At 33.4% G+C, this 15,716-nt stretch overlaps 2 protein-coding genes across 3 annotated transcripts; one reads left to right on the top strand and one right to left on the bottom strand.

Moving 5' to 3' along the window:
* The first annotated feature begins 719 nt into the window (after positions 1 to 719).
* LOC112715652 (uncharacterized) lies at positions 720 to 8,896 on the top strand. Of its 2 annotated transcripts, none has more exons than XM_025767431.2 (9): positions 720 to 1,071; positions 1,894 to 1,999; positions 4,328 to 4,641; positions 4,803 to 4,908; positions 4,984 to 5,337; positions 6,004 to 6,080; positions 6,162 to 6,286; positions 7,438 to 7,713; positions 8,463 to 8,896. In XM_025767431.2, the coding sequence occupies exons 1-9, from the start codon at positions 944 to 946 to the stop codon at positions 8,480 to 8,482; spliced, it is 1,506 nt and encodes a 501-aa protein (XP_025623216.1). In that variant the 5' UTR covers positions 720 to 943; the 3' UTR covers positions 8,483 to 8,896. The 2 variants fall into 2 exon arrangements, with proteins under 2 accessions (XP_025623216.1, XP_072060987.1); XM_072204886.1 differs by having other exon boundaries at positions 4,963 to 5,337.
* A 2,640-nt stretch (positions 8,897 to 11,536) lies between these two features.
* Positions 11,537 to 15,208, bottom strand: LOC112715651 (gamma-glutamylcyclotransferase 2-3). Its single transcript, XM_025767430.3, has 8 exons — positions 14,850 to 15,208; positions 14,688 to 14,764; positions 14,189 to 14,242; positions 12,657 to 12,713; positions 12,501 to 12,541; positions 12,335 to 12,406; positions 11,830 to 11,909; positions 11,537 to 11,744 (listed from the first exon to the last, which is right to left on the bottom strand). The coding sequence occupies exons 1-8, from the start codon at positions 14,956 to 14,958 to the stop codon at positions 11,677 to 11,679; spliced, it is 558 nt and encodes a 185-aa protein (XP_025623215.1). The 5' UTR covers positions 14,959 to 15,208; the 3' UTR covers positions 11,537 to 11,676.
* Between the last annotated feature and the right edge of the window lie 508 nt (positions 15,209 to 15,716).

Here is a 15,716-nt window from a genome sequence, read left to right as displayed (position 1 = left end):
TCGCTCCCTGGCTGTGAAGGAAGATGGGAGTTGTGAATAGGTAGGCGGTGATGGACTCAGCAACAATATGACGGGAGCTATGCGATTTTTTGTGAAGATTCCGAGAAGAAGAAGATTTTGGGTGAGTATGACTGAGTTTATCTTGCATGGCTATAGAGTATAGACTGAAGTTATGAATCATCTATGATGTGAGGCAAATCCTAATTCCTAAAAAGTGTTTATATGTATATATTCGGAGCGGGTACACCTTAAACCCGACCATACCCTATCTTGAGTCTGCCCCGACTCAGTTCAAGTTATTGCCCTTTCCATTCGGGTATGGACGGGTTGGGTACCCGCGTATTCAAAAACTCCTCCAAGTCTAACCACGTATTGATACTCCATTTATTAAGGGTTTATCACTAGCCAATGGATTGCTATAACACAAGGCGAGATTCTAACTCCTAATAGTTGTTTAAGTGGACGAGTGAGATAATCATTTAACAAACTCAAATTGATTAAGACAGATACTAATTATTTTTAATATTTTAATATTAAAAATTTTGAGAATTTGATTTTAATTATAACTCTATAAAATATTTATAATAATAATTACTATATATATTATTTAATTTTTAATAAAATTTTTAATATAATTTTATGTATTTTCCGTACAAGGTACGCGAACATACACTAGTTAATGTAATATTATATAATTAGACTTTTTTGGTAGAAAACTATTTTCTCAAAATTAAATTCCTAAACTTTTCTTGTTTGTAAAAATTAAACATGAGCGGCGAGGCCCGAGCGGTCATAGGCAAAAATAGAGTATAAAATGGAATTTGGCAATTTGCCCTAAGTTGGTATCCTGCCGATTTCATTTTGGTTTTTGTTTGAACCTGAACTGAACTGAAGGAAGTACCAACCCCATCTCACAATAACACCGATACATACACATTTCATCATGGGAGAGGAAACACCGGAGACTGAAACTCCGAAGAATGTTGTCAAGGCTGAGACACCTGTTATTGTTGAGACCCAAATTGAGACAGCTATGCTTTCTCGCGTTCCTCACTTCAAGGAACAAGCAGAGTCAGTACTCTCTCTCTCTCTCTCTCTCTCTCTCTCTCTCTCTCTCTCTCTCTCTCGTAATTAATCTACTTAGTAGGTATATCGTTTTGCTCTCTAATGTAATAATGTGCACTTATAAGTTTGATTTCTAGATTTTTATTTTGGGAAGAAAGAAACCTTGCTTGTGTTGTCGTTCGTTTATGATTTCTGGGGCTTTGGATGGTCTAGCCATGTTGTAGTAGTGTGTGCTTGTATGTGTGAAACTCTTGAGTGAGGCATTATTAAAGGGAATTATGGCATATATTTTTGGCATTTCTGAATTGCCGAAGTCCAAAGGGTTTAGGAAAATTTGGACAAAAGGAGAATCTTGGTCTATGGAAACATGTCTTGTTTCCTTTTGGTGGTGTTTGTGAGTTGGGATCTTGGAGATAAAGAGTCGGAAGGGTGGTTGGTAAAATGGACTCTGCTCTACTCATCAAGCATTCTCTAAGATCCCAACTCACGAGTAAAGCCTTGGTAGTCTGAATTCTGAAACTACCGGATGGTTCATTGAGTCGGATTTTGCTGACATGGGGACTTGGTGTCAATTCAATTAAGGAAGAAGATTATACTCCTCCTGTCTTAGAGGTAGCAGAATGTCTTAAATGACATGAACCCAACGACAATTGAATGCTATTGAATCAGTTGTTCTGTGTTCCTTGAACTAAAGTTTAGATATATGATTAGTTTGAGTAACCATAATCTTCCCTAAATAAGGTATTTTGTGATCTGAGTTTATATATACACAATGGACTGTGGATGTATCTGAAATTTGAGCAATTTTTTTTTTCTTTTTTAATGCAGTTCTTTGACATTTGAGGGGGTTCGTAGACTGCTTGAGAAGGACCTGGGGTTGGAGGAATTTGCATTGGATGTCCATAAGAGATTTATCAAGCAATGTTTGGTAAAGGTACCGTGTTATATTAAGCAATATTTTGTCTTTGCTTTTATTTTTATTTTTATTTATTGAGGATCTCTATTCCTCCATGCACTTTGTATTATCCAACACTTGTTAATAAATTTCTTCTTTTATGGAAAAAGTTAATCTGACCGTTGAAAATTCATAAGAGATAAGTGATCTGATTTTCAATTAATCTAGCAAACATGCAGTTCAATGTCACATCTCTAACCAAACTAGATGTAATTTGTTGTGTCTTCATACTTTATTGTGGGACATCTTGCATCCTTATGCAATGGATTTTAATTGGAATATTGTGAGAAATAAGTGCAGATTGAGAAGTGTAATTTTCACAATGGCAAGACTTTTCTACTAAATTGTTCAAATGATGAAAAATATAGAAAATAATTCTAGTAATATTTGGCTCCATTTTGGATGCGACCCTTTCTCGGACCCTGCATTAACGCGTGTTTGTGCACCGGGCTGCCTCTTGTTTGCCCTGTTGATGTCTATGTATGGTTGTTCTTATCAATGGTTCCTTGTTCAACCCTTCTGGTGGAAGGAAGGAAATTAGTATGTGTGATTTTTACTGACCGATGAGAGTTCCTCTTGGGATAAGACATATGAACTATGAAGGACAGGTGGCCACCTAAGCAACTAGTTTGTATTAGAGTATCAAGTGCTGTTTCTAATATGTTACATAAATGAACAGTAATTTATTGAAGGTCGTCACGAGACCAAAAGAATTTTTTTGTCTTTATAATGTTTAATTTGTATAATGTGGTGAATCATGAATGTATTTGATGCTAAGTTCGCAGAATCCCTGAAGGCATAGAATGACAATTACTTGAGTTCATGATTTCTTTTTTGTTACATGCTGTGTTGTGTGTTTGATTGTCTACGTACCACATTACTCTAGTGGTGAAATGGCTATGGTGCTCTCTCATAGAATCAATCTCTTTGGCATCAAGTTATCGAAAGTAAATATGGTATGGACAGTAATGGTTGGTACGCCAATGCTGCTACTCATTCTAGCCCTTGGAAATTCATTTTGAAAGGATACTCTGCTTTCAAACCGTTGCTCTCCTTTATGGTAGGTGATGTGTCTTATTTCTTTTGGGAAGACCGTTAGATAGAAGATACCTCTTGAAACCTGGTCTTTCCTCTTATTCATCATCTATCTTATTTGCGTAATTCTCTTTTCCAGTCTTTTTACATTGCACAAGGTTCTTGTTTCTCTTGGGACTTCCATTTCTTTCGTAACCTTAATGACAGGGAATCCTCTAAGATTTTGATTCTCTTATCTCTCCTTGATAATTTTTCTGTCTTGTAACCCTGACTAAAGGATATAGTCTCTTGATTCCTTTGGTAGTTTTAGTTGTAATCCTTCTTCCAATTTCTTACTCACTCCTAGAACACAACTTCTTTCCATCTAAAGTCAAATCTTTAGAATGCACAACTGTGCTTAACATAACTAATACCAAGGAATTGTTGCAGGTTCAAAGGCCACATAAGGCTATCTCCCCTGATGTGTGTGTTATGTATGGGGCAAATTCAGAGTCAAATTCACATATGCTTTTGCATTGGCCAATTGTTTTGTTATGGAACAATTTGTTTAGCATCTTTGATGAATGTTGTGTCTGTGCCCTGTAGCTAATACCAATTTCTATTGACTAGTTTGGGTTTGGTAGCAGAAATTATGGCACTGTGTAGTTTTCGCCACTATCTGGACTATTTGGTTGAAGCGTAATGCATGTACCTTCAATGACATTTTATAACAAGCATGTTTTATGGGGATAGAATCAGATGCCTAGCATCTAGTAGGTGTAAAGTTCATGATCTCTATAGGGGACTTTTCCTCTTGGACATGTTGAGAGATTGAAAGCTATATTTTATAGATAAATCTCATTTTTTGTTTTTGCTTTTGTATAGAGGAACCCTTATCCCCCATTTTGTATTTATCCTTATCCTCATCTTAATGAAATTCTCTTTTTATCAAGAAAAAAAATGTCTCTATACCTTGAATAGTATATATGTTGTCAAATCTTGAACATGGTTGGTTGTAATTAAATAATTTCTTTATTTTGTAAATCTAGTGGAGCAATTATACCTGTATTTGCTTTTTATGTAGTATAATGGGTCATGTAAGCAGATTTTGATTAATATAATGAAATGGTAAATAGTGTGTTCTTTAATTTTCAATGCTAATTGCCATTGATGATTATTGCAAATTGCTTAAGAATGTAGTTGTCTGTTTGGACTCAAATTTTGAAATGATGAAAAATGCTTAAATTGTCTTATACCATCTGTCATTTTTTTTCCCTTCATTGTGATGAATAGTGCTTAGAAGGTGTTGGTGATGATGATAGCCAAAAGATATCTGGGGAGGCAGGGGTGAAAGGTGCAAGTACAAAAGAACCCATAGGATCAACAGATGAATGCCAATCAAAAGAAGATGCAAAGGATCGTTGCCCTGAAGATGAGGAGAAAATGGAAGATTCTCCAGTCTTGGGTCTACTTAAAGAAAAAGAAAAGAAGGGAGTTAAAAGGGAAACCAAGGAAGATAAAGACAATGGTGGAAAAGTAGTTCCAAGTGAAACTCTAATTAAGAAAGCACTTCGAAAAAGAGCTACTTACATCAGGACTAATTCAGAGTATGCTACGGTTTCTTTCAATTATATATCCTTTTGACCTCTTTATGACATGTATACTATCCCTGTCTTTACATGCGGTACATTTATTCACATGAACTAATTCTGGTTAATATTACTAATTCTTAAGGTATAACTTTTGTACTTTTGACTCACAATTTCAGGAAAGTCACAATGGCTAGCCTTCGTCGACTATTGGAAGAAGATCTTAAACTTGATAAATTTGCTCTTGATGCCTACAAGAAGTTTATTAGTCAACAGCTAGATGAGGTAAGTTCATATGCTGTCAATTTAAATGTAATTGATGCCTAGTCTGATTCTTAGAAGTCTTTGTTAAATGTGAAGGTATTGAATTCTTCAGAAGTTTCAAAACCTTCAAGCAATGCCAAGAAAATAGTGAAGAAGAAAGGTGATACCCCAGTAACTAAAAAGTTAAGCAGTGTAGAAGAGAGCTCTGATGCTTCAGATAATGAGAGTGATGAGGAAGTTGTCAAACCAAGAAAGGAAATGGTTAAAAAGGCGAAGAAGCAGAGTACCACTGAACCTAAAAAGCGAAGCGGATCCATGGAGGAAAAAAATCTGCCTAGTAAGAAAAGGGCCAAGCCAGCTAAAGATGCTTCAGAAGACAGCAGTGATGCAGAAGGTAGTGGAGGAGACTCTGAAGATCAGTCCCGTTCTTCCCGAGAGAAACTCACGAAGGTCATACTAACTAATATTTATATGGTGATTGCAGTGATGAATTCTTGGTTCTAAGTTCTACAATTGAGAGCATAATTTTTGAGAAATGCCAAGGGGTTATCAAAATTTGTTGTTTTTGGCCATCATTTAACCATCAACTCAATTTCTTTAGTCTAGTTCCATTAGTCTAGTAATCCAATAACATACTTTATCCCATATTTTTAAACATTGGTGGCTAACTGACGGCTAAAAACAATAAATTCTGATGGTCCTCTAGCATTCCTCTTCATATTTTAAGAGAACAGTTATAATCTCAAAATTGAACTGCACCTATGTTACATAGCCAGTCCTAATCCTGAATAGAGGAGGAGGGTTGTGTTAGGCCCTTGAAAGCCAACATAAAAGTTTGTTGAATCTTCATGACATGGACCAAACACGTTAGAGCTCAATGGCGTCGTTTGATCTATGTAGCCGACCTCACCTAGTGGGATAAGGCTTTGTTGTATTGTAGTTATGATCCCAAAATTTAGTAGCTGCTCACTTAAGTTAACTACATGCTTGTACTTCCCATCTGATTTTATACAAAGTTTATTCTTCATATATTATTCTTTATTTCGTGTTAGTTTTTACTGAGTAAATGGATGATGCGAATCTGATTGGACTATATCTTTCTCTTCCCAACTGCAGAAGAAAGAAGTTTCAACTCCTGTGTACGGCAAACGTGTGGAGCACTTAAAATCTGTTATTAAAGCATGTGGAATGAGGTAATTTCCCTTTGTTGTTTTCATTCTATGATCTTAGTTGTTTATTGGGGATAATAGGCTGATGTTATTGTCCTATTACAGCGTGCCTCCTTCAATTTACAAAAAAATCAAGCAGGCACCTGAAAACAAGCGAGAAACCCAGCTAATCAAGGAGTTGGAGGAGATACTGTCTAGAGAAGGATTGTCTTCTGATCCTTCTGAAAAGGGTGAGTTAAATTATTGAGATAATATATGTAAATATCATATCCTGAATGATTGAAGCATTTATTACTTTATAAGAGAAGCTATTGCTTCAGCTATAGCTCTGCTCATTTATCTTCACTACAGCCTAAACAGCTAAATGCTTAGCTGGTTTTATCTTCTGTTTACTAGTTTTAATCATGTCTAGTTATCTAAACTGATGCATGTAAGCATAATATGATTTTAATTCGTCACGGTCTATCCATATTCAAATTAACCCCGTGATGGTATATACAACACCTGTAACTAACTTGGTTTAATAGTTGCAAACTGAATTGTTAATCAAACATGTTTTGGACGTCTTTATTAATATATGAACCTGTCTTTTAAGTTTTAATCTTTATTGTTGAAATTTGTAATGTTATTTGAAGTGATTTATAATATAGGATAGCTAATAAAATGAATGGATCTTGCAATGAGTTTATAGCTCTTTCGCTCAGATGGATTCATCTAAGTTTTCCAGATCACTCTTCTTGTTCTTCTATGTCGGTGCTTGCTCCTCCTATGTAACTGAAATAATATTAAGAAGGGAGGGAAAACCCATTTCTTTATGTATTTTTATGCACATGATAATGTCATCCTTATTGTCGGTATTCGTTCGGAATAGTACACTAACAATCACTGCAGAAGTTGCCTTGCTAACTTACAAAACTGGGGAGATTGATTCCTTATTCATTTGGTACAATATTGTACAAAAGCTGATGGAAGCATGTTCAAGCTCTGATAAGAACAATTGATTAAATAGGGTATCTAAATAGTTTAAGGTAGATGAAGACCAAAAAAATCATATAGATGAAACCATTATGAAAGTGTTAGGTTTGAATGTCTTTTCGATGGATATTGTTTACAATTCACACAATAGCATCATTTGGTTTTTGTCTTGATGCTGATTCTAATTTCTCTGTGGAGTGGAAGTCAGTGTACCACAGGTAAAGTTGAATTCATTTTCTTGTTAAGTACTCTGCCTTTTCATTTTATTTTTATGGATTCTGCATTGAAGTGTACATAATGACTGCCTAGTCCTTGGATATGATTTGGTCCAGCTATATGTTATTCCATCTTTTTTCATTTGATACCTTTTTTACCCTCATATTTTCTCTCTCTCTTGTGAACATAGAAATCAAGGAAGTTAGAAAAAAGAAGGAAAGAGCAAAAGAACTTGAGGGTATTGATTTAAGTAATATTGTGTCGAGTTCAAGAAGGAGGTCAGTGACAAGCTTCACACCTCCTCCTCCAAAGCCCAAGATTCCAGTTGAAACTAATGGCAATGATGCTAAGTCTGGTGATCATGATAAAGATGATGAAGATGATGATGATGAAGAGGATGAAGAAGATGAAGAGGAGGAAGATAGTAGTGATGCTGAAGAAAGTCAAAGCGATGAATTTAATGAAGGTAATTTAATATATGATTTGGCTCTGCATTTTTATCTTTGGTTTATGAGTCTTAAGTTCTGCAATCTCTGTTCTTGAATGCTTTTCGTGGAGTCCTCAAAATAAATAAATGCTTTGATAGGAATCACATTAGAGAGCTGCATGGATCTGGCCTAGGCAATTGCATAACTTAATGAGCTGTGAGCCATGCCAGTGCATCATAAAATGAACCTGTCATTTCAGGCCTAGATGCTGTGAACGCTTTACTGATTATGGAGGATATTTTACCCCCCAAAAAGATACTTGTGTGTCCAGGATGGAATTATGAACGGATTTATTAGGAGAAAACTAAGTCAGAGTATACCCAAAAAGAAAAGGAAGAAAGTATGTCCAAGGTAGCACTAAAATAGGTGCTAAAATCTTTCCTTAGGTGGCTTGGTTGTGTTAATAGATCAAATGGAGAGTATCCCGTGGCTAGAGGTAGAGACCCTATGAGAAACCATGCAAAACCATTGTGGAAGATTTAGATTTTATTTGAGTTGGTTCTACAATAGGAGAATGTAGTCTTGTCTAACCCACATAGTTGACGGAAAATAGGTTTGGTGGTGCAGTGGTGCTTTTATTGTATATTTGTGTATGCAAGGCCTAATCTTCTAGTAACTTTGATATTTGTTGTGCACATAGCTTTTGTTTATCTTATGCATTCTGTCCACCTCTCTACAGTCGAAGTTTTACACAAGGTTTACATTGTTGTCGTTCTTGTTTATGCAGATGATGATGACAGTGATTGAAATTAAGGCAGGTACTTTAGTGGTTAAAACTTAAGAAAGGTTAGAGTTGAGAACTTTGTAATGTAATGTGTCATCTCGTCAGCTTGTGTACTTACAAGACCCCTCCAGCTTCTCATCAATGGTGTTATATTTTTCTGAGGACCACATTGTTAGGAGCCTTAGACAAACTCTGGTTAGAATTTAGTCTTGATGGGGCGTTAACATTTAGATTGTGCAAATGGCAGTGCGATGAGTATGAAGTTAATACTGTTTCTTGTGTTATTAAATCTCAGCAAAACATATTTCAATTAGTAAGTCTACAGTTGGTTGCGCCTGAATTGGCTTTGTTGTAGGTATTGTATGTGCTAAAAACTCATGTACAAATACTCAAATACTCATCTTTATGGTAAAACAAGTAGTAGTTTTTTTTTTTAATTTTAATTTGAACAAAAATTTGGAAATAAATTAATAAATGATAAACTATATGGATTAATCCACGAAAAAGAAAAGAGGATTAACTACATGTATGTTCTATGATAGATAGAATATTATATTAGTTATAATATCATTTGGTTTATGTAACTAAGTGACCTCATCTAATGTAAGGTTTTGTTGTGTGCAACATATACAGAAATAGTTGTGGCAGGGGAACTATTTTAAGTTCATTGTGGGCGCACACAATTAACTAAGAATTCAGTTCAGTATTGCAATAATTCTGGTGTTACTAACATTGTATTGGTTTGATAATATGCCACTTTCTCTGTTATTGATTCGCTTCTAAATATTCACATACATTAATAAAATAATTGAAAGCTTTTTAAAGATACAAAGTCATAAAAATATTTTACAAAATTACCTTTAATTGTCCTATTTATTCTCAAATTATTTTACTTGCATCTCACTCCACATTTTCCAATCATATTATTGAATACGAATATAATTAAAACAAGGAATTAATATTGCATAAATTTTCTAAATGGACAATGATTTGAGAACATACATCAAGCAGTCAAGTTTGAAGAAATTTTCATCGATAAAAAAAATGAAATCGACTTTCATAAATATTTGATTTGAAATTAGTTTACCAAAATGTAATGTGTCGAAAATTAGGTTGAATAAAAAGCGAGCCAATATATATATCACGTTCTTCACAAACACTGACACAAAAACAAAACTCGACGTTGAGTTCTTCACACTACGTGCTGCCACTCCACAAGGCTGCCGCCAAATGAAAACACTACTCGTATTTTCACTAAATGAAACACTACGACTATACCTATAATGTCGTGTTTTTTGTCTTTGAAACGCTACATCTTATATGTCGTTTTCTATATTTTTTTTATTTATTTTTGGTGCACATCCCAACATCACATTCTTGTAAAACTTTTTAGAGTAAAATAATAAATAAATTTCTGAATATTTTTATTTTGGATAAATTAATTTTTAAAGAAAAAAATACCAATAAAATCTTCTAGGATAGCATATGTAGACACAATCTTTAAATTAGTCCCTATAATTAGGGTAGAAAGTTTTAATTGAACTAACTTGTCTACGTTTGATATTTTAGAGCACTTTATTGATACTTTTTCTTTAGAGACCAATCTGTTCGAAATGTAAATCCTCAGAGGTTTATTTGTCATTTTACTCAACTTTTTAACATCCTTTATTTTTGTAACCAATGTTTTATTTTTCTTTATACATGTGAATCGGCTAAAATTTGTTGAAGTAAAGTATCATTTGTCCCCAATGTTTGGGGTACATCGCAAAGTTGTCCCTCATGTTTAAATTATTCTATTTAAGTCTCTAATATTTTAAAATCGTCTCAATGTTGTCATGTCATTAGGAATCTGCTAACAGAATTGATGGCGGGACAAAATTGAGATGATTTTGAAACGTTAGGAACTTAAATAGGACAAGAACATTGAGGATAAAAATGATACATTACTCTTATAAAAATTACCAAATCAAGTAAAATAAAAATAAATTTTAATAGAATGCATTGCATTATGAATTCAAAATTTTTATTTATCATAAAATACTTGTATAATGACTAGTAGATAAACTTCCGAAAAAAAAAGTATGATATATAATAATGTCTCTAATATATTGAAATTCTTTAATGTTTAATTTAGTCAAACTTTAATTTTAATTTTATCTTTCAATAATATTAATTTTTTATTGTAGATAATTATTTAATCTTTTAAATTACATTTAAGTAAAATTATTTTTACTCACATTACTTTTATTCTAAATAACTTTATTTATTATTAAGAGTAAACTTAAAAAATAAATTAAATAATTACCTATTGTAGAAAAGGTGAAATTATGGAAGGAAAAAAAATTAAAATTTATTTAAAAGTTAAAAATAAAGTTTAAATTAAATTAAATATTAAAAAAATTTGATATATTAGATCTAGAGATATAATTTATACTTTATTGTATATTACATTCTCTCTTTTTTTTTTCTTGAAAGTTTATATACTAGTCATTTTACAAGTATGAGTAAATCTTGAATTCGTAATGCAATTTATTCGATAAAAATCTACTATCAATTTACTTGATTTGGTAATTCTTCTAAGAATAATGTATCATTTTTGTCCCCAACGTTTTCGTCCTATTTAAGTTTCTAACGTTTTAAAATTGTCTTGATTTTGTCCCACTGTCAATTCTGTTAACAGGTCAATAACGATAGAACAATATTGAGACGATTTTGAAATGTTAGGAACTTAAATATAACAATTTAAATAATAGAGACAACTTTGAGACTTATTCCAAATGTCAGAGACAACAAATACTTTACTGAATTTGTTATTATGAATGAGGAGTGTATGCAATCTAACTCTATTGGCTTTGTATGTGTTTTTTTTTTATGGTATGGAAATGTGTGATCGGTAGGTCCGATTAATTTGCAAAATTTTTTTTGAAAATCTTTTAATATCAAATCCGAGGGTCTAATTTTTGCTTCCCAAAATATCAAGGGTTCGATTTCTACACCTTAAATCAAACCGTGCTGTATTTGAGATTAACACCCATACAATACATGATTATGAAAAATACCATTCCCACCCCAATATAAAAAATAATTATGTATTTTAACAATTGATTAATCATTCATCTACGACAAACATATGCAGTGTTTCCCCAATAGAATTAAAGTTAAAAGGGATTTGTTAAAGTCTCAGGATGTTGAAAGCTGACAGAATACACTGAAGCATTCAACGTTTCTCCGAAAGAAAACGCCTCACTTCGTTTGCAAGATCAATAACATGGTTGTCTTGGCATCCTAAGAATGATTAGTAAAAATAAAATAATAAATAAAAGGGAAATTCATATAAAAATGATTAAACTATATGTTAAAAAAGTCTAACCTATTTGAAGAAGAGCCTTTTCAAGTTGGAAAAGATAATCTCTGTTAGGTCCTGAGGGCCCTTCAGCATGAATTATTTGCCTATAGGATGAAATATAAAGAATCCAAAAGTTGTAACTATTATACGAAATTCATATAAAAAGAATGGATCCAGTTTGGTTTTAAACCAAAAAAAAAAAAAATCCAAACAATGAATACAAATCCCCAAAAAGAATATGCACAACACAGTTAAAATTTACAATGTAACCCTGAATGCATGAACAATGAAAAATGCATTTAAAAAGTGGAACAAATGAAATCTATCTGATATTGAAGGTTCAGTTACAAGCAAATTATCGCATTATTTGTATTTAGTAATCAAAGTGTTAAAAGATCAAGCTTATAGAAGTGATGTTTAGATATTTAATAAGGTTCTTGAAGCCAGGATCAGCAAATTAATATATTATCATGAATCATTTTTTATTGTGCGCAACAAAGACAATGCTGTGTCGGGGGAAGATGAATACCTCGCTATATGTTCAGAAGATGCAGGACCCAAGTAATTTACATTAACTTTCTTGTCTGGAGATGCTATATACCTGAAAAATGTTCACACCAACTATCTAAACTATTGACGATCAAAGAGACAAGAAAAAAGATGGAAATAGGTCTAAGGTTGTTTCTTTCACTTACACCATGACACCAGTTATGGCTGGGCTTGTAGCATTAATATCCTGAAAGAGATTTCAAATACATGCCAAATTTCATCTTTCGAATAACATTTATTATAGAGCAGAACGAAACGCCACACCTTATTGGTCTGAAAAGATCTTGGCATAAGGTACTTACGGTGAAAAGATCCACATATTCCTTCTTGTCATATTGCTTCTCTCTCACTTCCAGATACTGTGCAGTAATTAAAATTAATTAATAATTTTATCATTTAAAGTACTGAGCTATTCAGTTAGCTACTGAAAATCCCACAAGGAGTAGAAGAACCATTCTCCTTTTTGTCTGCAGCTTTAATTGATGGATAAAAACTCTACATATAACGTTGGAAACAATAGACCAAATCAGCTTCATGCTTTAGCTCAGAGGCTATCGTTCCTTGAGATGCTTTGCTGAGCTGATAACATATAACAGTAGGCCACAATATCATGTGTGTGGAAAGGCCATTGTCATAAAGACATGCGTTATTTGCAAACCAAAAAGAAAAGACTGGAAATTATATCCACAACAAATTTATATCTATAGTAATGACTAATTACATACGAAGTCAGATGGCCAGGTGATGCGATCCCACGTTAGTTAGGAAAGTCATTAGTTTATTATGAATAAAGGGGAAGAAGAGATTAGAGATGGTGGGTCTTTCTTGTTTTGGACATTTGTTGGAGTCATGGGAAGACTTGACAGGTCTCTCTAATATTATCTCTATCTTGTATAACTCTTCAATAAACACTCCCTCTGATTAAAGATTCTAACGCAAAGTCATATATGTAAGCCATTCCAAGAAGTGCTAGCGCAGCTTAGTTTAAAGCTTAAACTGAGCCTTAAGCATTTTTAATTTGTATCAGTATTTCTAGTTTCCAATATGGGCCTCGCTTGTGATGTTTAGCATTATTTTTCAATGAGACATTTTTCATCTTATACGCTGATGTCTAGCAACATGATCTTCATTTTCATCCCGAAATAAGCCACTATGGCATGAACTAAGAGCCTAATTCTCAATCCTTAAAATTAGGGAACTGGATACAATGGGTGAAAAAGCAAATATTTCTGCCATCAGTTGTTTCATATACTTCATTGTAAAGACCTCAAAACTGCCAAATTAGCTATGTTATCATGAATATGAATATAACCACAACACTTAAATGCTTAGATAAACATAACAAACTAATTAAATCAATATGATGTTCTATCATTACGAATTAAATGCTTGTTTATATTTAATTACCTGAAAATCAGTGTATCACAACACTACCGTAAATCTGTAATGCTTAACAAAGACTAATACTACAATAAAGACGTCTCATTTGGTAGGGTTAGTTACATACATTAGATGATGCCATGGTATCTTGCCATGAATCATGTTTAAATTTAGACACCTTAGAAAAGCCTAATATCCTAAATAAATATTCAGACCATTACTGTTACTGTAATTTAAAAGGTTGTTCATTACCTCTTCTCCAGTCTACTGATTAAGCCTTCACATTAATTTTCGAGGATTTATGATTGATGAGCTAATTTTGTGTGAATAACATAAGGTGGGGTGTGTGAGTGTATATATATATATAAGAACTTTTGACTGCTAGGGCTAATAATATAAATAGGAAAAGAATATAGATTTAATATAAAAAAAGATAAAATTTGAAGAAGCATACCGTTAATGCGATTTCTTGGTCTTCTTTCTTGGAGATCTTGTAAGCAACTCCCCACTATATCCTTCCAAAACACAGTAATTTTTCATTTCACATATTGATTGCATTTGATAATTTCAACTCGTAACATATTAAAAGCCAACAACAGGAAAGACTAGACAGAAAACAAAATAAGAAGAAAAAATTGAAGTTTAATGCTAGAAAACTAAAATCAATTTTAGTCTTGATGCAGATAAACTTGAATCAAGTAGGATATCTTCATAAACTTCACAATTACATCTATACTCAGGTGATGAACTATGAAGCTTGTTATCACTAATAGATCAACATGAATAATATGCCTTGAAGACTTCTCTAAAAATGGTTAAATCAGAAAATATTACTCAAAATAACCTAATAATCAACTTTGAGTCTGTTTTCATTAATGACGATGGCTCCGAAGCACATTAAACTGTGATATCACAGCACATGTGTAATAGGTGAACTCTGATTGAAGACTTACACATATTTCTCCTTCAGCAGGCTCCAGGGTCACTGTTCTTCCAGGATACTCAGGTGTTCCTCTGTGGTCAGTTGAGCCTAAAAAGAAAAATCATGAGAGAGAGAGAGAGAGAGAGAGGATGGAGGGAGGGAGGGAGGGAGGGAGCAAAATGACGAAACGAACCTTGGTAGAAGACACGTCGATAGCCTTTGATGAAACCAACGACGCGCTCATCGAAGTGAAAGCCAGCCTTCCAGATGAGAGAACCATAACCAAATACCCACATTACCATTTCTACCCGATGTATGTTATATTATGAACAGAAGCGATCACTTGGCAGATTCGCAACTTGTTGTGACGAGGAGAAGAGCCAATTGGAGCTGGCAAGTTAACTCAGGCTCTGACTCACACTGCCTTGGCGTAGACAAGAGTACACGACTGACGACACATTTCAGGGAATGGATCGTCGGCTGTAAAGTATTTTTTTTCTTTTGTGGCCCACAATATTTCCTAATTCCGTAGATAAAAAAATATTTTCTCCCATATCTGAGCTCTAAATTTAGCGCTTAATAGATTGCTTTATGTATAAAGTGCAATTTAAACTCCTCATACTTAAGTAATGAGTTAGTGAGCTGATCACTCAATCAATTTAAGGTGGTTTGTCGTTTATAAAATATAAATTCTCCAATTATCGTTCACTTTTTTTTAAAGAAAAAGATAAATTTGTCTCTAACTTTTTGTGTCACAAACATTTAGGTTCTTAAAGATTAGCCAATATATTTAAATCCCTAACTTTCTCAAAATCTCGACACCTAGATACCTCCATCCATATGGAACTACAAAACATAATAGAGATGTTTAATATGAACACCGTTCTACAGAGATAGCCGTTACTGTAATACTCCGTTACTCTAAACCTTACCTCTAGTCGTAAAGTAAAGGATAACAAAATACCACGACAGTTCTAAAGCTATATGTATATAACTAGAAGTCCGATGAAGGAGTAGAGCTCAAAGTTGCATAAAACAGAATTACGAAATGCGAAGTGTT

This window comes from Arachis hypogaea, chromosome 10 (genome assembly GCF_003086295.3).
Source record: "Arachis hypogaea cultivar Tifrunner chromosome 10, arahy.Tifrunner.gnm2.J5K5, whole genome shotgun sequence".
Lineage (NCBI taxonomy): Eukaryota > Viridiplantae > Streptophyta > Magnoliopsida > Fabales > Fabaceae > Arachis > Arachis hypogaea.
This window is presented reverse-complemented; position numbering and strand designations above follow the sequence as displayed.